Genomic DNA, 22,172 nt, shown 5'->3' with positions numbered 1-22,172 from the left:
TGCTGCATTGAGAAGTCTGATCCATTTTAGTAAATTGTTTCAGTAAATTAGTTCAGACGGTTCATGTAAATAAACAATTCACCAACCAATTCAGCAACCCTGAATTCTGCTCTGATTAAATGATATATCTGATTGTTAAAAAGAAATCACTTTATTAAAAATCTGTTACATACTGTAGTAGTGGCAAACTAATTATTTCAAATGAGTAGCTTGTAGTCAAACTACTTCAAATTATGATTAGCATGTAGCTTGTTTACATCCTAAACACTAATTTCAAGCCAGAGAGGTATTGATTCATGTACCGTAAAATGAACAAGATCACTTTTTCTACTCTTATCAATGCTTAAGCCCTTGAATGATGGCCAGTAGCCTTACATTTACATAACAGTCATGAACCATTATTAGGCATTGCTAATCAAAGGCAGGTGGTATTAGGTGGACATTTATTCTCATTCTAAAGAGACAAACATTTGGATACACCATATGTAGAATGAATCATGAGTATTTTTGCTGTTTTCCTAGAAGACAAATATTATACATTTTAAATGCATGTAGCTGGTAAAAGTTAATTTCACCCTTTAGGAGCAGAGCAGACCAGACCAGCATATTGATGATCTCAAAGCTAATAGGCTAAAGCTAATGGGGTTTAATGCATGTTAGCCCCCTTTTTCTTTTTGGTTTATGCTTAAAAGGTGAGCATGTAAAGAGAACATTGCAGATAACATTACAGAGCGTGGTTTGTTACTTTTGCTGATGCATTACTATTGTCTCTGCAGGCAAAGACTGGATTTGATGAGAGAAATGTATGACCGAGCAGCAGAGGTGCCCAGTACTGCAGTCGAGGATTGTGATCATATGATGTCCGGTGGTGACCCTTTCTATGACCGCTTTCCATGGTTCCGTCTGGTTGGTCGGTGAGTAATCAATCAGTCAAGTTTGTATGCTCTAAAGTGCTAAATGGATGCTGGTATTCTCACTCAAACTGCCTATGATTTGCATTGTGCTTTTAATGAGGGTTCCTTCACTTTTTGAGTTGAATGGTGAGCTATGCGCAGCCTTCGTTCAATGAGTTTTGCACAAATTTTTCAGTATTCAGACACTTCAAACGCTAAAGCTAAGCTTGAACACTCCTCACCAAACACACTAGAAGATCATTAGCCGAACACAAATTGGGAGGCTCATGGCTGGGTTTATGCTGACATATTGTACATGTGAGCGAGTGTGTGCAACAGCGTATGCGTGTGTGGTGTTGTACTAACCCAGTTCCCGTGTTTTCGGCTGCACCAGCACTCCCATTCTCAACACGTGCATGAGAGAGCGCATGAGTGACCTTACCCTCTCCCCCACCCTCTCCGACCCCGACTCTGACATAACCGAGCTTGCCGATGAGCGGCATTATGGGAAAGTTGAGGAGGAGGAGTTGGATGACCTGGACGATGAGATCTTTATGGAGGACCCTGGCTCAGAGCTTGGGAGAGAGGAGGAGGAGGATGGTGTAGGGGAGCACTGCCCAGGTGTCAGCGATGGCCAGGACCCCTTTTACGACCGCTGGCCTCTGTTCAGTTTAGTGGGAAGGTTGGTGAGGTTTCAGGAGCATGCTGGCAGAGGAAACTAGCTCTTTCACACTGAGACACAGATAACAGTGTCTGTTACTAGAACTTCCTAACAGAATACAAATACAGAACAAGCATCAGTAGGGGTTAGAATATCTATTAGATAGCCGAGATAAAGATCAGTTTGGTCATTTCCTAAATGTATACTCGTGGTTTCGGGTAAAACATATCTTTATGTCAGTCAGTATTAAAAAAAAATCTACTTTAGTTTAGTAAACATTACCGCCATATTTTCTTCTAGTGTTCTACATTCTAAAGTAAATTTCTTGGATGGCATTTATTATTACTATCAATAAGAATAATAAAAATTTTGATTAAATTTTTAATAAATAAATAAATATTGATGCCATTCTGTTATGTCAATGAAAATATGATAATATGTAATAAAATATAATAAATGTAGTACATATATTATGTAATACATAGTAAATTATTTATATTATTATTATTATTATTTGGATTTTAACAATAAATCAATATTGATGCTGGTGATCAACATAAATATAAATATAAAATTTGGTACATTCAATAATAATAATAATAATACAAATTTTGATTTGAGTAATAAATAAACAAACAAATAAACAATGATGCCATTCTAATATGTCAATGTAAATATAATAAATAAAATGTAAAAAAAAAAAAATAATTCTTTATAGTCTGGCTTACAAGATTTGGCTTTGAAAGTGAGAAACTCTTGACCTGATCTGAAGGTTTTAATGCTTCTTTCTGTATGTTTAAGCTGTGTTTTACTTACAAAACAAACCTTTTACCTTTTTTTATGCATTCTTATGCATTGATAAATGTTGCATACAGTGTTGAAATTTACAATTTCAGTGGTGTCTGAGGTTTTCAGTAACTGAATGAGAGGAAATGTCAAGATACTGACTGTGAAACACAGTAGATCACTGGTGACAAATCCCTAATGCATGTTTATTGTAACAAAGGGCAACTTTAGAAATTTGAAGGCATTTGGACATGGGTGGCTCTACAGGACGAAATTAATAGTGTTGCGTATGGCAATCACGTCAATTCAGCCCTGTTTTGAAAGATACAGCATTGTATGGCAGCATAATACATTTTTGTCTGCTCTTCTCTGAAATGAAATCAGTGTCCTCTGCAGAATTCCGTTGTTTCTGTGATCAGTATAAATCGGTTGATTGTTTTGTCTGAAAAGCTACAGCGCTCAAGATGAAAGAGCTGGTTTCGACTACAGCAGTCTCAATCAGGCATGCCAGAACTAAAATTTGTACCACAGTTTTGGATTGGCTCCCACACTCTCACTTCCCTGCGCACATGCAACATACAAGATTTGTGATGTGTGTTGACTGATTTATCATTTAAGTTGATGGGGGTCAAATTCATGTATGTTAATGTCATTTCAATTTTTTGCTTTCCAGTTTGCATCTGGCCCAACAAGCCAAATTTGGAGTTTTTTTTCACTAAACATTTTGTTTATCTGAGCATGCTGTATTTGCGCCTCACCAATCTTGTCAAAAGCTCCTCCCCTCTGGCCACACCTCCTGCCACTCTTGAACCCTGCCTGTCAAGCTTCGTCCAGCAACACATTGGGATCAAGAGGGCAGATCTGAATTGAATGAATGTATTTGTCTGAACGTAGACAAGACGTAGGCCAATCTGTCACCAAACTTACCTGCATTCGATATCTATTCGATGTCTAGTTCAGGGATTTCATAGACACATATCTGAGACATGGAATTGTAATTAATCCTTCAATCAGTTACTGAAACATCAATTAAAATCAGATGTGTGACAATGCATTTCCGTATCCTCAACTATGTTTATGGCTTAATAATTTAGATCAGTCAGTCAAAAGTTATAGTGTAAAATAGCTTGTGGTGCAGTTCTCTTCTATATGCATGTTCTTGAAACACTTTCACCAACCACCACAGACCAAAATCCTCGCTACCATCACTTTCTGTATCATTTTATGAGAATGGAGGCTCTAATAGAGTATTCACAGATGAACCACAGACTTTTTGGCTTTCACTGGAGCAGTTTCTTGTTTGGTTGCTTTTTTTGTGTCTGATGTTGTGTTGTCTAGTGGCAGTGTGGCTGAGTTGATCTTCACTGACATTTAAACTTCTTTTTCCATTAATGTTAACCCTTTTCTCTTCTTTTTTCACCCCATCAACTGTCTCAAATCCCTCTTCTTTCTTCGCCTCTCCTCCTTTTTACCATCATCCTCTCCTTCTTCTCCCATAGGGCATTTGTGTATCTGAGTAATCTGCTGTATCCTGTGCCATTAGTGCACCGTGTGGCTATTGTAAGTGAGAAAGGCGAGGTCAAGGGGTTCCTCCGCGTGGCAGTACAAGCCATATCAGGTAAGTTCATCTTCATGATGCTTTCACAAACCTATTTTGAGCAGATTCCAGAGCTAACCTGCATGGTGCATCACTTTACATTAATTATTGTCACTTTACATAAAGTACTGTTTGCTATTTTTTTGTAATAGTATAGGAGTACCACAGGGCTCAGTATGCAGACTGATTATGTTTTCGTATTTCATTGGTAAATTCTCTTGTTTTTTATGAACGAAATTTAGATGTATGCATGTATGTATTTTCTTCCTTCCTTTCTCTGATTATGTTTAGAATTGTTTTGTGCAAGCTTAAATATGATTAAATCTTAAATTGTTGCCATAATCTTTAATTTCTTGTCACAGCTGATGAAGAGGCTCCTGATTATGGCTCAGGTGTGAGACAATCAGGAACTGCCAAGATCTCATTTGAGGATCAACAGTTTGAGAAGGTTGGTTGTGTCACTCATTTCATGTAATTGATTTTGTTTTGCCTTGGCAAATTCATTCTCACAGTTATTTTCTCAGAAGTTGAGTTGGCTTTTTAGGTATTCATTTTTTTTGTAGAAGGTGAGTCAAGAATTGTTTTTCTCTCTGCTCAGTTCCAGACAGAAACATGCACTGGTGGGATGTCTCACACAAACACATCTCAAGAGGAGCTGCGCATTGTAGAAGGAGAAGGACAAAACTCAGAGATAAGCCTCAGTGCTGATGAAGTCAACAACAACACCTGTGCAGGTAATATGTTTTTTTGAAAAGAAATAAACATTACTGGTGACCTCATTTATTTATTCATAAGTGACTGATATAAATTTTGCACATTACATTATGATGAATTTATACATGTCACAGCATAAAATAATTTGCCTGGTAATCATGCTGTGATATTTTTACTATTAAAGTAGCTGTAAATAGTAATATAAGTGACTTACACAAGAGTTAGACAGTATTTGTATTCTAATCTGATCTGTTTTCTCATGAATTGCTGCATCTAGCCTCTCCTGATGTTCCTAACAGTCCTCTGAAGGGTGGTCTGGAATGTCCTCTTGATGTGACTCAGGAAAAATCACTCCAGCATTTGAAAATCGGCAGCAACTTCACCTTCAGGGTCACAGTGCTTCAGGCCTCTAGCATCTCTGCTGAGTATGCAGATATCTTCTGCCAGTTCAAGTGAGTAGATGCTTCTCATTCATAGATTTATCAGGATGAATTTCCATAAAAACTGTGCTGTACATCTGACAGATTTTAGGGATTGAAAGGCAAATACTTATGCACAGTATGCATTTCAGCCACAGTGTTTTAGATGAACATTGTTTTCATGCTGCTAAATTTTTGGAAAGTTGCCACTCAAAAACATTGTGCCCCCTCTGTTTGAATGACACCTCTGCAAACACTCATCCAGGATGCTCATAAGATATCTGAAGCAATCTCATCTCAGTCGTCCTGTGTCTTTTTCCAGTTTTATTCACAGGCATGACGAGGCATTTTCCACTGAGCCATTAAAGAATACCGGCCGAGGGCCTCCACTGGGATTCTACCATGTTCAAAATGTAATCAACCTTTGTGACATTTACTAATGAAGTAATTCAATCATGTTTTAGATGTTAAATTAAACATTAATAATTTGTGCGGTTTGCTACTATTGCAGATATCCGTGGAAGTCACCAAGTCTTTTGTGGAATACATCAAGAGTCAGCCAATTGTTTTTGAGGTGTTTGGCCACTACCAGAAACAGCCTTTCCCTCTGCTCTGTAAGGACTTAATTAGGTGAGCAACTTGTTTTTATATTTTTTATTATCATACTTTTTAGTCACCTACAATGTCAAATAAAATGTTCTTTCCCTATAGTTCATTACGTCCAACAAGAAGGCAGTTCCCTAGAGTTATGCCTTTGTCAAAGCCAGGTGAGGTGATGATTTGTTTCATTTCTTGACCAGTACATACAGTGCTTGTGGTCCGTCTGTGTCTGAACTCTGTCTCCCCCTAGTGCCCGCCACTAAACTGAATACATTGACACGCTCAACCGCTGGTCCCTGTCACTGCAAATATGACCTTATGGCATTCTTTGAGATCTGTGAGCTGGAAGCCAATGGAGAGTGAGTATCTGATAAACACATTGTGGTATATCAGTTCCTAGTAAGTTACTCATTGAAGCCTGTATGTATGGTAGGTTATTCATATATAATGTAACCCTTGTACCTGTTTGTGTACTTTTTTAGCTACATCCCAGCTGTTGTTGATCACAGGGGTGGAATGCCCTGCCACGGTACATTCCTGTTGCACCAGGTAAACTTGAATCCATCTGTCCCTGTCAACCCATTAAATGGTAAAAGTTGGGGGTTGCTTTATTTTTAAGATTTATTAATGTTTTTGAAATAAGTCTTTAATGCTCACTATTTATTTGATAAAAATAATAAAGTATAAACAGTTAAATTGTGAACATTATTACAATAATATTTGTTTTCTATTTTTGTACATTTTAAAATGTATTTTTTCCTGTTATGGCAAAGCTGATTTTTCAACAGCCATTACTCCTGTCTTCTGAAGATAGACTGAGATAAATTGGGATAAAAATTGAGAATTTTGGATTTTCACCTTTGAAATATTTTCCGCAGGGCATCCAAAGAAGAATTACAGTGACTGTTGCCCATGAAACTGGCAATGATATTGAGTGGAAGGAGGTTAAAGAACTCGTAATAGGTTAGTGCTATTTTTTTCTCTCTCAAAAATACTTTATCAGAATCTCTGGCTTCCATCACATTAAGTGCTAACTGGCATAGAGGACAAATGGAGATGTTATGGCGAATGTTCAGGCAGAGTTTCAGATGACTCAGCATTTCTTCTGTTCTTTTTTAGGGCGTATCCGTAACACACCCGAGGCGGATGAGACTATCATCGACCCCAACATCCTGTCCCTCAACATCCTGTCTTCAGGCTACATACGACCATCTTATGATGACAGGTACATCACTGATCGTTCCTGCAGTACCTCTCAATAACACAATACTTTTAAAAGCTGTTTTTGCTATTTGCAATATGACTACTGTCAGTACTGTGTCATAATAAAACAGCAATGTTAGCAATAACAAAGTATTTACATGAATGACTTATATGCAGATTATTTGTGACCCTGGACCACAAAACCAGTCATAAGTCACACGGGTATATTTGTGGCAATAGCCAACAATATGTTGTATGGGTCAAAATTATCGATTTTCCTTTTATGCCAAAAATCATTAGGATATTAAGTAAAGATCATGCTCCATGAAGATATTTTGTAAATTTCCTACCCTAAATATATCAAAACTTAATTTTTGATTAGTAATATGCATTGCTAAGGACTTAATTTGGACAACTTTAAAGGTGATCTTTTTCAATATTTTCAAACAGCAATATTTTTTTTTGCACCCTCAGATTCCAGATTTTCAAATAGTTGTATCTTGGCCAAATATTGTCCTATTCTAACAAACCATACATCCAATGGCGTAGCGGAAATCCGTGGGGCCCCCCACAAACCACAAGTCAGAGGCCCCCCTCCCGATCCGGAGGCTGTGCGTTTCCAAGTTGATGCTTAAAATAAAGCTGCTCTTAAGTTTCATTGAAGACTGAAGTGTTAACAATTTTATTTAGGCTATAGGCCTATAATTCATTGTAGGCTATAATAGACCTGTTTTAAAAGACATTTTTAAAACATTTTCAATGAGGAGTAGCCTTAGCTAATAGCCTAATCTTGTATTATCCTCACAGCACATCAGTTATGCGGTGATGTGCTATGAAATTATTGGTGGAGCAAATTAATTGTAATATTAATTTAATAATAAAAGCAACCTAATAATAATTGTAGAATGTAACAGGCCTACATAAATTGGAAATGCCAAATACTCTCAATAATGACAATATTTAATGCTTTTGACAATATCTCTGGTTATCTTCGATACATGATCATTGTCTTTTTACGCACACCATCTTCTTATTGTGGGGCCCCCCCATAGTGCGTGCCCGTCCGCTACACCACTGCATACATCAACGGAAACCTTATTTATTCAGCTTTCAGATAATGTATAAATCTAAATTTTAAACAAATTTGACCCTTGTGACTAGTTTTGTGGTCCAGAGTCACATTTGTATTATGTATATATTATGTATATAATGTCAATTAATTAAAATATATTAATCAGTTGAATTAAAATGTGTGCTAACAACACTAAAACCTCATAACTAATTCATATAAATGTATTTAAATGTAATTATATTCTAATTATTTAATGACATAATTAAAATTAGTGAGTTTTAATTCACTAACATGGTAGTTTCTTTATTGTGTCCTGTCAGAGTGTCATTGGGAATTGACCATAGGTATGTTTTTTCGTAAGCCTACAGATTTTTTTAAATTAATTAATTAATTTTTTGTTGTTGTTGTCATTGTTTTAACCCACCTTACAACCCACCTTGTACAAATAAAGGAAAAATATAAGCAGTGATATAATTCTCAAAGCATTCTTTGCAACTTTTCAGGACATTTTACCGCTTTGAGGCTGCATGGGATAGCTCCATGCACAACTCCCTCCTGCTGAATCGTGTCACTCCATATGGAGAGAAAATTTACATCACCCTCTCTGCCTATCTTGAGGTGAGGAAGACCTTTTCAAACTAAAGTGATCAGATTATGACATTTTATTAATGTTGGAGATACTGGAACTAATCAGAAGCAGTATAAACCAAGTAACAGTAAATTCAAGCGACACAATCAGACGTTTAGCTTTGAATTTGATTATATGATGTTCCACTAACTTGGTGCTGGAATGTTTAGATGGAGAACTGCACTCAGCCCACTGTCATCACTAAGGACTTTTGCATGGTGTTCTACTCAAGAGATGCTAAACTTCCTGCATCACGTTCCATTCGAAACCTTTTCAGCACTGGTGCCTTTAGGCCCTCTGAGAGGTAAGGAAAGTTTGCTGGCCTCTTTTTGCAGTCAAATAAATTGATTTTGAGTTAATCAATGCACTATTTCTAATCTTTTATGCTCAGGACTTGATATCTAATATCACTTGGACTATTATTGTAATTGGTTTGTCTTTTGTGTCTCAGTAACCGTGTGACTGGAGTGTATGAATTAAGCCTTTGCCATTTGGCTGACATTGGAAGTCCTGGTAAGTTTTCATGTACAAATTCAAATGTACAAATTAGCTTTATCACATAAACATGCAGATTTAACCCAGTTGTTTGAATCATTTTGTTGTTTTGCCATGATGGTGCAGGTATGCAAAGGAGGCGCAGACGGGTGCTGGACACCTCAGTGGCGTATGTGCGTGGAGAAGAGAACCTTGCGGGTTGGAGGCCCCGCAGTGACAGCCTCATCCTGGACCACCAGTGGGAGCTGGAGAAACTTAGCCTTCTACAAGAGGTAAAATATGGTCCATCTGAATGTTTAAGGGCTTTTATTTTTGGCTATAGTCAGATTTTTGTCTTCAGTCAAGTAAATGATTGTGAGGTGTTTGCTTACAGGTGGAGAAGACCCGGCATTACCTTCTGCTGAGAGAGAAGCTGGAAGCATCTCTGCTGCTGGGACATGACTCTTTCTGTGGCAAAGACCTGATGGACTCACCTAAGGCATCCAGCCCCATGATCAACCCAGTAGTCAGTCTGGGTCTGGACAGTCCCAACGAGAGGCAGAGGGAGCTGGCTGCCAAGGTGAATGTTGCCGCTTTATATCCACATAACATGACACTGATAGCCTATTCCCACCAAGTCCAGTTTGACAAAACCAAACAAAATATATATATATATATATATTAGGATGTGACAAGATCTCGCAAGATCCAATGTGTCTCGTGAGAACGTGACAATATCCTCGCGAAACATTTTGCAGTGTTTACATTTAAGCTGCACGATTAATCCTTAAAAGATCACGATTTTGATTCAAACACCCACGTGATCATATTCCTGAATGACAATGATTCAGCTATGTCTATTACGACTGTTTCACATCGCAAGTGTCAGTGGAGTGTATAAACACTTATTGTCTACAGTAGCGATCAAAACTAAAGTATCTTAACACTTGTATTGTAACACTTATCATCTTCCGCCAGGAGGTGGCGACAACCCGTTTAAAAATGTATTTGACATTTAATCATTCATTCAGGAGATTCCAATAGTGAAACAAGTCTTTATGAATTGAGACATTGACTCCTTCATTAATTTTTCTTTTTTAATAAATTTGGTTCAAATTAATATATATTTTTTTAAAACAATGAACATTTTGTCAGAACCACTAGTAAATTGTGTTATTTTGTTTAGTTTTCTGCTCTTTTTTTTTTTCTTCAGAATCGTGATCGAATCGTGATCTCCAATTTATTTAAAAAAATTGCGATTCTCAATTTATCCAGAATCGTGCAACTCGTTTACATGTTGTTTATTACTGCAAATAATTAATTAAAATAGAAGTTTAATTTCATAAAGTACGAGTTTATTTCAAAATGCACCTACATTTTTGCATTGTGTTTTTCAGTTGAAAAAAATTTTCCCTATATATTTCATCATTGAGGTTTTTTTTAAAAAAAGTCTAAAAATCTCGTCTCGTCATATATATATATATATATATATATATATATATATATTAAAACAAATCTGCAAAAATCTTAATTAGTATTGTTTTCAGTAACACCGTGTCTACACCGGACACGAGCAGTGCAGCGCGATGCGACAAAATACAGTAGAACCTAATATGCTGTCTATACTAGATGCAAATCCCCGACAGTAAACTGATGCCGCGTTCTATTTATGATGTACTGACAAAATGTTCAAATGGTTTTTAACGGTCGCTTTGTCCAGTATAGACAGACTTTACCTGTTGCAGTGCGGTGCGCTGTTGCATCCGGTACAGACACACTGTAAAAATATCATCCTTAAGACAAGATAAATTTACTTGTTTTATTTACTTGTTTTCAGATAAGATATCTTTAATAATTTAATTGCATAAATATGTATAAATAAAATTTTGTTAAAAACAAACAAACAAACAAAGAAAAAGCCAATTGGGTAGGCAAATTAAAATTAATTCAAGATATATTCTTATAATTTTTTTTTTTTACACAGTTGCTTCTCAAGTAGTTATAATGAATAAGAATTTGCCGTTTTGTTAAGGAGTACCACAAGGCTCAATATTCAGACCTATTATGCTTTGTTATTTAATTTGTTTACTTACAATAAATTCCATTCTAAAAAATATTCAGATACCTTAATGAATTGTTTGCTACGCCAACAATAATAAAAAATACAAATAAATAAACATAAGACTTTCTCATTTCAATAGAAAAAAAGAAACATTGCAATATATTATTTGAAATTCTGTGTGAAGCTAATAGAGGCACATGTTGTTCATGTCCCTATGTTAAAATTTGGCCCTGGTGAGATTAAGTCATACATTTTTATTACTGTTAACTGCTCTTGTATTAAATTTAAAACCGCCACTCTGAAATGCTAAAACTTTTTATGTTGTTACTTTATGTATTTTATTCAATTTTCCTACGTTTTTTCTCTTTTCAGTGTGTGCGACTGCTCATGCACACCTTCAACAGGCAGTACAGCCAGGTGAGCAGCAGTCTCAGTGAGAGCAAGGTGAGCTTTTACTGCCCTAGTGTCCATCCAGACCTTGCCTCATTCTCTTGCCCATGCAGACCAGATATCTCTGTCTCGCTCTTTTTCTTCTTATGTCATATTTAGCAGTGTTTTTCTTTTAGCCATTTAAAAAGGCATTTTAAAAATTTACTTCACTTCACTTCTCTCATTCACTCATTTAGAGTAGAGCAGCATGATTAGTGTAATAGATGCTTTAAGGGTAAGCATGGCATTTTCTGGAATATGATGAATGAAACACTTTTAATGCGTTGCCAGCTTTATCATCTAGTGGTTCTCTTTTTTTTTTTTTTTTTTTTTAGCTGTCAGAGATGTCAGCATCGCTTTTAAGAGACACTTCTTCTTCCCCTCTGAGCACTTTAACACCCTCCTCCACCTGCCCGTCTCTGGTGGATGGTCACTATGGCAGTCCAGACCTCAGGTCAGTGAATTTTCAACACAAAACACAAAAGTTCCTGTTAGTATGATAACAATAATACTAGTTCTCTAGAATCAGCCTATACGGTCTGTTCAGCCTCAGAACACCTCAAATACTTTACAACTAACAGGACTTTCATGTTCTATGTGATTTTACAGAGGTGCTGAAGCAAACTCTGGTGCCTCTAGCCCTGATCTCGACCCCTTCAGCCCTATAGAGAGAAAACCCAGGAGCTGCACCTTTATCCCGAACATCCAGGAGATTCGCGTCAGGTAGCATCCCAAACTGTCCTGGAAACTCAGTTTTGACTTTAAAAGTACACTAAAGCTTTGTGTAGGCGGGCAGCAGAAAACTGACTTTTTGGTGTATTTGATTGAATGTTTTGTATAACATTGCATCCACACCACTAGGTGTCAGTATAACATTCAAGACCGCTGTTGAAAATCTCCTGTCCTTAAAACGTTAAACATCCTAATGTATTCTGTTATTGATTACCCTGTAAATAATGCGGTGCATATCTATTGTTTTCCTGACTACAGCCCCATTGTGTCAAAGAAAGGCTATTTACACTTTCTCGAGCCACACACCAATGGCTGGGTGAAGCGGTACATTGTGGTGCGGCGGCCATATGTCTACCTGTACCGCAGTGAGAGAGACTGCGTGGAGAGAGCCGTCATCAACCTGTCCTCTGCTCAGGTGGAGTACAGTGAAGATCAGCAGGCTATGCTGAGGGTGAGGCAATTTATTTATACCTCATCCAATGACATAAACATGATTACTGAGGAAAGAGTTCTGCAAGCAATAGTTGTCCACTGATTTTGTTAACCCATGTGATGTTTGGTTTCCAGGCTCTTAACACTTTTGCAGTGTGCACTGAGCACCGCAATATTCTCCTCCAAGCAGCCAATGAGAAAGAAATGCATGACTGGCTGTACGCATTCAACCCACTTCTGGCAGGAACTATCAGGTATTTAAAATAAAATTATTATTTTATTTTATTTCAGTATTTCACCACACAAAAACTGCGGTTGCAACAAACTAGCCAATTTCTTTTCATTTGTTTTTATATTATATTTTATCACATTGGACGCAACCTGTCTGTGTTAAACACTAGTTTTGTTATTGTTAGCTAACATATAGTTTTTGTTAAAATAATTAAAATAGTTCAAAATAATTTAATTAAAATAAAATATATTAGAAAAACAAAAAAGCTCTGAGCTATAAGGTTCGTTTTGGTTCATTGCACAACAGCTCCACTGCTAAGAGAATCAGCTTTCTTAAAGTTTCATTGTCTAGAACATTTCTCTCTCTCTCTCTCTCTCTCTCTCTCTCAGTGATGTTAAATTACCTGTTATTGATACACTGAACGCAAATACATCAGCACATTTTCACCACTGGATGAGGGAGACTTTATTTAGGTTATGTCACATATTTTAAAAGAACTAAAATTAAAACTGAAATTGAAATGAAAATATAAAAATAAAAGCTGATTCAAAATAAAAAATAAAAATGTAATAGTATATAAATAATACTCAAATAACACTCATGTGGTGGCATCTGCATAATTCTACCAGTAATTTGAACCAAAATATCATAGAGTTAGATTGGACCATCTTTGATGTCAAAACAGACTCTGGAGCATTTTTTGGGGTTGCAGCTCAGCAGTTGAGAACCACAGTTGTAACTGGTCATGATCAATGATATTGCTGAATTTCTCCTAATCTCTTTCTCTACCCACAGGTCTAAGCTTTCCAGGAGAAAATCAGGACAGATGAGGATGTGAAAGCGTTTTTTCTCTGGCTGAAACCACAAACAGATAGCTAACAGGCCATTGTGATGTATTTAGGTCATGTGATCATAAGTGCCCTATCCCCATGTCATCACAGCTGCCTCTTGCCTGCCCGTCCCAGCATTCCCCTCTCAGTCTGTCCATGCCAACCATAGACTGTGGGCCTGGCTTCACAGAGTGCGTTTATGTGTGTGTGTGTCAGGCCATATTTAGTGTAAATTTACAACGTTGAAATATATTCAGCACTTCCCGCTAATATAGCTAAAAGCTAGAATGGCAAAACAGCATCTTAGACACGGCCCTACTCTTAGTTCATTTGTAAATGCGACTCAACGCTCTGTTTGTGTATGTGCTTCTGCAGAGTAGATGTCAAGTGCTTTTACCTGGGCTTCAGTAGTTGCCTCTAGGTTTTGATCTGTCATGATCATTGTGCTTTATGAAGGGATGCAGAGCATATTTCGAGGTCACCTTTTACGCAGTGGACGACAGAAGATTGCAATGGATTTTAGACTAAAAAAGAGGTAAATGTCCGTTATTTTGACAAAAATCAGCATTGGAAAAGTACAAAACGTCTACCATACAGAAGTTTATTTTGTCTTTATTTTCATCAGTAATGTCTTTTTTACATTACATCTTTACGTTTACTTATTTATTAAGCATTGTATGTTTTATAAACATAATTTATTAAGAGGTCACTATTTGTAGTGTGCTACGAAATAATTTTTCACCTTGCACTTTTGATAATGAGCTTTATTTACCAGGTTCATTTTGGTTCATTTGCACGAGAGCTCTGCTGCTACGAGAATCAGCTTCTTAATCTTTCTTTATTTACAACTTTTCATTATTTGCACACAAAATTGGAGAGCCGTGATGCTAAATTACCTGATACTGATACACTGAACGCAAATACATCAGAGCCCATTAGATTTTATTTCGGTTAAATCACATATTTCACATAACGTTATGCAGGAAGTTTCTTTAGCGTAATTGCATCGTAGTTCCTCATTTGTAACTGCTACGTTCAGCTCATCCTAGCCTTACATGTTATAATATATTGAATATCTGTTTTCAAACCTCTTACACAGTGTTTCCTAGTGAAGCAGCAATAAGATCAAGTCTTGTAAGAGAAGATCCAGTTTTAGTGTTCCAATATATAACAAAAAGTCTGATGGCTTTTATCAAACCAGTACAGTCATTTTTATTTAGCTTTGCTAAACGGTTCATTATTTTGTATCAGTTATAATAAGCAAATACACATACACCTGGTTTTTGCTCCACCCTTTTGCCTTGAAAATATGAAGACCGTGTATACTAACTATTGTAAACTGTCATAGAGGTATTACCTGAGGCCGTGTATGAATCTCTCGTTTGGCTTGGTTTAAGCTCATGCTATTGGTTAGTCAGCCATTTAGCATATTGCTCATGTTGCTGTAACAGATATCATGAATTGTTTAGGATTGATGTTTAGTGCCATGGGCCAGCCAACCCAAAGAGCACAACGTAGCAGCAACATCTAGTTGTGAACGTAGCCGAGAGAGTTCAGCAGTTCTGGTCTTTACCTCTCAAAATGGTTTCTTCATAAGCAGCAGTATGAGTATGCCTTGATAGACTCTTGCGTGGAATATGGATCTGAAATGTAAATTAGAGACAGATGTTTAGGTTTTGGACAATGTTGACAGTCATACAGTACCTCCCAGTGCCCTGACATTTTTATCCATTCCTGTCTTTGATAATGCTATGTATATGATAGCATGCTGTACATATTTATTCAGCTTTTAAATGAAATGTATCAAACGAATCTCATTTACCTCCATACAGTATAAGAGTAGCATTTACATAAAAATAATAGATTCATTCGTATTATTTTACCGAATTGAAGGATCACAGTCGACTATGAGCATGTGGTGTTCGCATTGACACAGTGCCCTGAAAACAAAGCATTCAACAAGACTTTGTCAACATATATATTGCAGATAAACAAGATTTTTAAGGTTTGTAGTTGATAATGTGACTCTCTTTTTCTCTCTTTCACTCTCAATCAATCCTTTGTGTTACCACGTCTCTCCGAGCATCATTTCAAATAAACATGTTTCATCCATCCAAATATTCCAAATTTAAAAAAAGAAGGAACTCAATATAAACTAAGTGTACCTACTGTAATTGCTTCAATATTTCTGTTGATTTGCTCTGTATATAAACCCAAGTGTGGTATAGCACACGGCTGTAACCACTTTATACCATAATGAATGGGCTGTAGTGTACTCAGTGCTCAAGTTCTTTGAGTGTTGGACCTGTGTCTTCTAATGTCTGTGGACACTTAACACTTTGTCAGGTGTGAAATAAATGTGAAATATGCGCAACGTTGCTCGAGTCTGGACTTATTTTTGAAGTCAGAGGTGCCCCAACTTTTTAATATGGCCAAAACTAGGGCCACGAATTAGATTCAGGGCCATGGGCTGCATGTACAGTAAATGCTGCATTATCACAGTATGTCTCTATTACAGTATATTAAAAAAAAAAAAAAAAAAAAAAAAATATATATATATATATATATATATATAATTTTTTTTTAAATCATCACAGGCCAACATTGGCTCACAGACCCTAGTTTGGTCAACTCTGATCTAATTTAAAATATGGGTTACACTTTATTTTGATAGTCCACTCTATAAGTAACTTTGTAACTACATGCCAACTAATTCTCATGAATTCACAACTACATGTCTACTAACTCTACTAAGTTTCTCATAGTCAGTATGTATGTTGTGGACCCATCAAAATAAAGTGTTAGAAGATATTAAGCAGACAGACTACTAATACTCTAACGACTGCTAGTTGACATGTAGTTGCAAAGTTACTTACTGTTAGTAGAATGTCTAAAGTGGACTATCAAAATAAAGTGTTAAAAACTATGTTGTAATAGAATATCTGTATTCAAGCCTCTTACATGGTGTTTTCATAGCAAGGTGTCAATGAGATAATGTCTTAAGAGAACATCCAGTTTTGGCATCTCTGATCTAAATGATAAAGTAATTTTAAGATATGATTCATTCTTGCATAAATCTGGACAAAAAATAAGCATTTTAGTCAAAAATTACTACCTGCTTCCTTGATCACTTATGGCCTTTCTAACTTTTCAAAGTATCTTTTCAGTATCTGGGAATATAAGCAGATGTATGTTATCACATGAGGGCTCTTATTACACTTCTAATTATAGCTTAGTACCTCATAATCTCAATTAAAAATTGTGATTTACCAACCAAAGCATTACTTTTTTTGTGTCAAATAAGCTTCCAAAGAAATGTATATTATTCAAATTCTATTAATCAGCTCATCCTAAACAGTCTTCTCTCATATACAATGTAAAAGGAAAGTCTGATTGATTCTATAATAAATCGATCTGCAACTCTTTTCTGAGCATGTGAAAGTCTGATTCATTTTTGTGAATCAGTTCATTTGGATGATTTGTGTAAATGAACCGATTAAAAAATGATTCACAAGCCCTGGTTTTGGCATCTCTAATCTAAATGATCTATTCTAAATATATGATCTTAAATACTTTTAAAATATGATCACTTGCATCATTGAAGGATAAAAAAATTAGCAATTTATTCAAAAATTACTTCTAGCTTCCTTGTTCTAACTTTTCAAAGTAATACATTGTGATTGTATCAGGGAATATAAGCAGATGTATGTTTTCAGATGAGGGCTCTAGTTACATTTCTGGCTCAGTGCTTATACACCCCCTTCATCTCTCCCATGGACATCTGTCAGCAAGCTCAGGTATCATTTTAGAGAGGGAGCGAGGGCCGAGAGAGATAGTTGGGTACAGCCCAAGGACCCCTGCCACTTCTGTTCTGACTGGCCGAGGTCTAGCATGGTGCTCCACAGGGCCATTCAGGCCGCTCGTGACGGGGATGTGGAGGCTCTGAGAGCCCTGCATGAGTCCGGATGTCTCAGTCCAACCATCACAGATGCCCAGGGAGCTTCTCCTGTCCACCACGCCGCCCGCTGCGGGCGACTGGACTGCCTAGATTTTCTGGTGAAGGAAAGGTGTTTCCCCTGCCACACTCGAACGAAGAATGGCGCCACGGCCGTTCATGATGCTGCTGCCACTGGGCACGTGCGGGAGCTGCAGTGGCTGCTGAGACAGAAGAAGTGTGGGATTGAGGTGAGTGCCATGATATATTGAGAGATAAATTACATTTGACAGCTGGATTGATGGTGCTCTTGAGGATGAGCTGCTGTTTCAGTTTCCTTTACTGCCAATTACACAGGTCATTGATGATGGATGTACAATGTGAGTAAAGAAGCACCTCTTTTATTAATATCACTGACGGTATAATAGCGTATCAGTATATTGAAAGGTCATTGTGATGTACTACTTACTATGCCCATAATTCAGAAGCCTTCAAACTGGGTACTGGATGCTGATGTTCATCTTTGTGTCCATCTCTGGCCTACAGGATCGTGACGGCGAGGGAGCGACGGCCCTGCACCTGGCTGCCAGGTTTGGCCATGCGGAGGCAGTACAGTGGCTGTTGTTTGAGGGAGGAAACACAGAGGCAGAGACGGATTGTGGAGCTCGACCTGTCCATTACGCTGCAGCCAGTGGAGATCTCACTTCCCTCAAACTGCTCATGTCCTGCTCCCCACGGTAAAACACACAGACAGCTACGCCATCCCTGATTGGCTAAATATTTATTCATTCATACATTTGACAAGACTAGTGTACTTTTAGCCTATAGCTTGTCAAGTTAGAAGCTACTCATAATTTCAAATAGTTGAACTGCTCTTTTAAAAAAGTGTCTGGCTGCAAATTATTGACAACTTACTATGTTTAGGCAATATAAAGGGATAGTTCACCCTAAAATGAAAATTATGTCATCATTTATTCACCCACCTGTATGACCTTACTTCTGTGGAACACTAAAGAAGATATTTTGAAAAAAAACAATTGGATTACAATGGAAATCAGTGGTAACTGTTCGGTTACCAACTTTCTGCAGAATATCTTCTTTTGTCTTCTGAATAGTCATACAGAGTTGGCATAAGTAATGATAGAACTTCTAGTTTTGAATTATTGAATTATTCCTTTAAGACACAAAAAAATAATGAGGGTGTTTGGAATCTCATTTAGGGTCAACATCAAACTTGAACAGATAAAAATAATATTAACTAAAGTAATATAATTTAATTTGTTTATATAAATGGGTCGAACATAAATAAAATATAAATAAAAAAGAAGTAAATTGTTTTTTTGTTTTTTTTTGTTCAGTTCATTTACATGAACCGTCCAAATTAACTGCGTTGCTTCTGTTAGATGTGCCAATGCAACATGTGACTGTCATGTGTGTTTACATGAGTCCACCTTGAGTCATGCTTAGACAAGTACACATAAAGACAGCAGCTTAGAGTCACATTGCCATTTCTTGAGAGCTGCTCATCAGGGAGGCTAGGGAAAGGTCATCTGACACGTCAAACTCGCCATCTGGGCTCTGTCCTCTATAATACATGAAGAGACACTTGCCTGCCACATGTTCCCACCTGGGGGTTTACTGTACATCTACACTTCTACTTGATGATACAATAAAGCTTATACCTCTTGCTAGCTACATTAACATGATACAACCAAATAATCCATAAGAAATTGGATTGATATAGATGGTTCAATCAGATTGAAGGGTCTTCTTGTAAACATCTCAATCGATCTGACTGAATCCGAGTGAAATTTTAATGGGATAGGAAGGGGTGGTGTAGATGTGAAATATTTTGATTAATTACGCATATTAAGTGCTTGACTCAATTGGATTTAAAATACTATTTTAAATTGGATTCAAAAATACCTTTTGCACATGTGCAGTGCCGTGATCCATATACTTACATACATTTTACACCTTAAGTGTCGGTCACACTACACTTTTCGTTCAGCTTTTTTTAATAGTTAACTTTGAACTATTTATTAATTATACCAAGCTGATTACTCACTAAAAACTCCCAGAGACCATGTTTTCAGGCCATTTTAAGTCTTATTTTGATGCAACAAAGTTTTTTACTTACTTTTTTAAAATTAGTCTTCCCATTAAAGGGATAGTTCACCCAAAAATGAAAATTCTGTCATTAATTACTCACCCTCATGTCGTTCCAAACCTGTAAGACCTTTGTTCATCTTCGGAACACAAATTAAGATATTTTTGATGCATTCTGAGAGCTCTCTGACTCTCCATAGATAGCAAGGATCCTAACACGATCAAGGCTCAGAAACATAGCAAGGAGATTGTTAAAATAATTAATGTGACATCAGTGGTTCAACCATCATTATATGAAGCTCCGAGAATACTTTTTGTGCGCAAAAAAAACAAAAATAATGACTTTATTCAACAATTCGTCTCCCCCGCGTCACCCTACAGTGCCATTTTGGAGAGTATCAAACACGTAAACAATGTATGCTGTTCTGTGTCAGCAGCACCATATGCGGATACGCTGTTTACTTTGTTTACGCTTTGATCTGAACGTAAACAACGTATCCGCGTACATACGTTGCTTACATATGTGATACTCCAAACGTATGTGATACTCTCTCTTATGTATGTGATACTCTCCAAAATGGTGCATAGTGTGCTTTTTTTAAAATAAGGAAAACAAACAGGTTGCGCTTTCTGCCATCTCGGTCTTGAACAGGAGGGCTTCAGAAAAATGAACTGAAACTCAGTGAATATTTGCCTCACAGACATGATAAATATATAGGAAGCTTTAAACTGCTTTAAAACTAAATAATTCCCCTAGTTTTAATCCAGTCCTCTTTTTTTTATTATAACTCTTGAATAAGACGAATAAGACGAAACACTGTCTACTTGCGTTGTAACCCAAATATGGTCTTTTCCCTTGTTTAAAAGAATGGTTATTTTGTGCTTCATTGATTTTATTTTAAAAATTAAAGCACAGCAACAATAAAGACAAACATTTATATTAAACGAATGAAACAAGATTTGGATCAGCCATGTCAGTGTTCTAGCATCACTCTCGTCACGTGACCCCCTTGCTAAAAATACGTTCCTGCAGCTATGGTCAGAGAGCTCTCAGATTTCATAAAAAATATCTTAATTTGTGTTCCGAAGATGAACGAAGGTTTTACGGGTTTGGAATGACATGAGGGTGAGTAATTAATGACAGAATTTTCATTTTTGGGTGAACTATCCCTTTAAGGTCATTATTGTTCATTCAGATTGATTCGCGAACACGGAACGTGCATCGCATATCGCATGAATAAAATAAGCGGGATTTATCGCATGAACCAATCACAGCCAAACATAACCAATCATATCCAATCCTATCGCGATGGAGGCATTGCCTCCTCTCATGTGACTTTTCCCCATTCATTCTCAATTACCCCCCTCTAAACTCACAACATGCTTTTTAGGGGGTCTGTTAAAACCCTATGGTTAAAACTCAACGGGCTCAGGGGAGGCAAGAAAGACATGGACTCCCGCTGTAACTTTACCTGCTGGTGCCACTGTTGGACAGTGTTTCTTTAGAAAAATGAGTAATTGATGCACTTTTTTATTAAATATTTTGTATTATTAGCATGTTTATTTTTACGAATACTACAAAAAAATTTTCTCATAAAATTTTTTTTGAGGAGGCACTGCCTCCCTTGTCTCCTTCGAGGAAACACCCCTGAAGTAAACATTTCTTTACACTTCACTGAAATTAGCTGTAAACTTAAAGTGACTTGATAATTAATGTAGGTTTAAGAAGGGATTTATGTTATGTTGTTAGTTTATAGATGCAATGTCTAAAATGTATTACTGGTGCAGGTGTGTGGACTACCAGACAAGAACTGGGGCTACTCCACTGTATTTGGCCTGTCAGGAGGGACATCTACATTTGGTTGAATACCTGGTGAAGGACTGCGGTGCAAACGTCCATGTGCAGGCCAAAGATGGCATGAGTGTGTTACATGCAGCTGCCCACATGGGACACCATGCCCTGGTGGTCTGGCTGGTGAGTTACAGCTGCTTCAGTCACTTTGACATTTCTCTCAGGTTTTATTGAATATTTTAGTTAAATCTAACTCTCTCATATGGATCTTCAGGCCTCCTTCACAGATCTGGATCTGTCCTGTCAGGATAAAGATGGAGCCACAGCACTGCACTTCGCCGCTAGCGAGGGCCACCATCGCATTGTAGAGCGTCTTTTACTCATGGGAGCAAAAGTCCTGAAAGACCTCTGGGGTGGGACCCCCCTGCATGATGCAGCGGAGAATGGAGAACTGGAGGTGTCTGTCACCTTTCCTTTAGTTCCAATCACAAATCCTTACCATGAACGGTCAGAGGGTTATACAGTTTAAGTAATGTTTGAAATGCTTTCATGACAACTCTAATCTCTCGTTCC

At 37.1% G+C, this 22,172-nt stretch overlaps 2 protein-coding genes and 1 long non-coding RNA gene across 21 annotated transcripts in view; 2 read left to right on the top strand and 1 right to left on the bottom strand.

The window, feature by feature from the left end:
- kif1ab (kinesin family member 1Ab) overlaps positions 1-15,770 on the top strand; it is a 30,049-nt gene extending 14,279 nt beyond the window's left edge. For 7 of the 16 annotated variants that reach the window (XM_058749350.1, XM_058749423.1, XM_058749404.1 and 4 more), the window contains 25 exons: positions 777-914; positions 1,288-1,575; positions 3,840-3,958; positions 4,300-4,385; positions 4,536-4,671; positions 4,929-5,103; positions 5,393-5,483; positions 5,582-5,700; positions 5,782-5,837; positions 5,921-6,029; positions 6,153-6,219; positions 6,549-6,633; positions 6,790-6,895; positions 8,266-8,289; positions 8,449-8,563; positions 8,744-8,877; positions 9,025-9,086; positions 9,195-9,340; positions 9,442-9,627; positions 11,482-11,553; positions 11,874-11,992; positions 12,148-12,261; positions 12,529-12,721; positions 12,838-12,956; positions 13,730-15,770. In XM_058749350.1, coding sequence (XP_058605333.1) covers positions 777-914; positions 1,288-1,575; positions 3,840-3,958; positions 4,300-4,385; positions 4,536-4,671; positions 4,929-5,103; positions 5,393-5,483; positions 5,582-5,700; positions 5,782-5,837; positions 5,921-6,029; positions 6,153-6,219; positions 6,549-6,633; positions 6,790-6,895; positions 8,266-8,289; positions 8,449-8,563; positions 8,744-8,877; positions 9,025-9,086; positions 9,195-9,340; positions 9,442-9,627; positions 11,482-11,553; positions 11,874-11,992; positions 12,148-12,261; positions 12,529-12,721; positions 12,838-12,956; positions 13,730-13,772 — 2,902 coding nt within the window. In that variant the 3' untranslated portion in view covers positions 13,773-15,770. The remainder of the gene's footprint in view (positions 1-776; positions 915-1,287; positions 1,576-3,839; positions 3,959-4,299; positions 4,386-4,535; positions 4,672-4,928; positions 5,104-5,392; positions 5,484-5,581; positions 5,701-5,781; positions 5,838-5,920; positions 6,030-6,152; positions 6,220-6,548; positions 6,634-6,789; positions 6,896-8,265; positions 8,290-8,448; positions 8,564-8,743; positions 8,878-9,024; positions 9,087-9,194; positions 9,341-9,441; positions 9,628-11,481; positions 11,554-11,873; positions 11,993-12,147; positions 12,262-12,528; positions 12,722-12,837; positions 12,957-13,729) is intronic. The other 9 variants (XM_058749453.1, XM_058749431.1, XM_058749474.1 and 6 more) reach the window with 4 other exon arrangements.
- A 1,708-nt stretch (positions 15,771-17,478) lies between these two features.
- espnlb (espin like b) overlaps positions 17,479-22,172 on the top strand; it is a 14,256-nt gene continuing 9,562 nt past the window's right edge. For all 3 annotated transcript variants that reach the window (XM_058745278.1, XM_058745268.1, XM_058745261.1), the window contains exons 1-4: positions 17,479-17,949; positions 18,245-18,435; positions 21,596-21,782; positions 21,874-22,056. In XM_058745278.1, the coding sequence (XP_058601261.1) occupies positions 17,656-17,949; positions 18,245-18,435; positions 21,596-21,782; positions 21,874-22,056 (855 nt within the window). In that variant the 5' untranslated portion in view covers positions 17,479-17,655. The remainder of the gene's footprint in view (positions 17,950-18,244; positions 18,436-21,595; positions 21,783-21,873; positions 22,057-22,172) is intronic.
- The window catches only part of LOC131520830 (uncharacterized), an 18,278-nt gene continuing 13,904 nt past the window's right edge, over positions 17,799-22,172 (bottom strand). Inside the window, exons 2-3 of one of the 2 annotated variants that reach the window (XR_009266146.1) lie at positions 18,168-18,316; positions 17,799-17,919 (exon numbers count right to left, since the gene is read on the bottom strand). This is a non-coding gene — a long non-coding RNA (uncharacterized LOC131520830). Of the gene's footprint in view, positions 17,923-18,167; positions 18,317-22,172 lie in introns of both variants that reach the window. The other variant, XR_009266145.1, reaches the window with a different exon arrangement.

This window comes from Onychostoma macrolepis, chromosome 02, assembly GCF_012432095.1.
Source record: "Onychostoma macrolepis isolate SWU-2019 chromosome 02, ASM1243209v1, whole genome shotgun sequence".
NCBI classification, from domain to species: domain Eukaryota; kingdom Metazoa; phylum Chordata; class Actinopteri; order Cypriniformes; family Cyprinidae; genus Onychostoma; species Onychostoma macrolepis.
The sequence above is the reverse complement of the archived record's forward strand: the minus strand, read 5'-3'. Positions and strand labels throughout refer to the sequence as shown.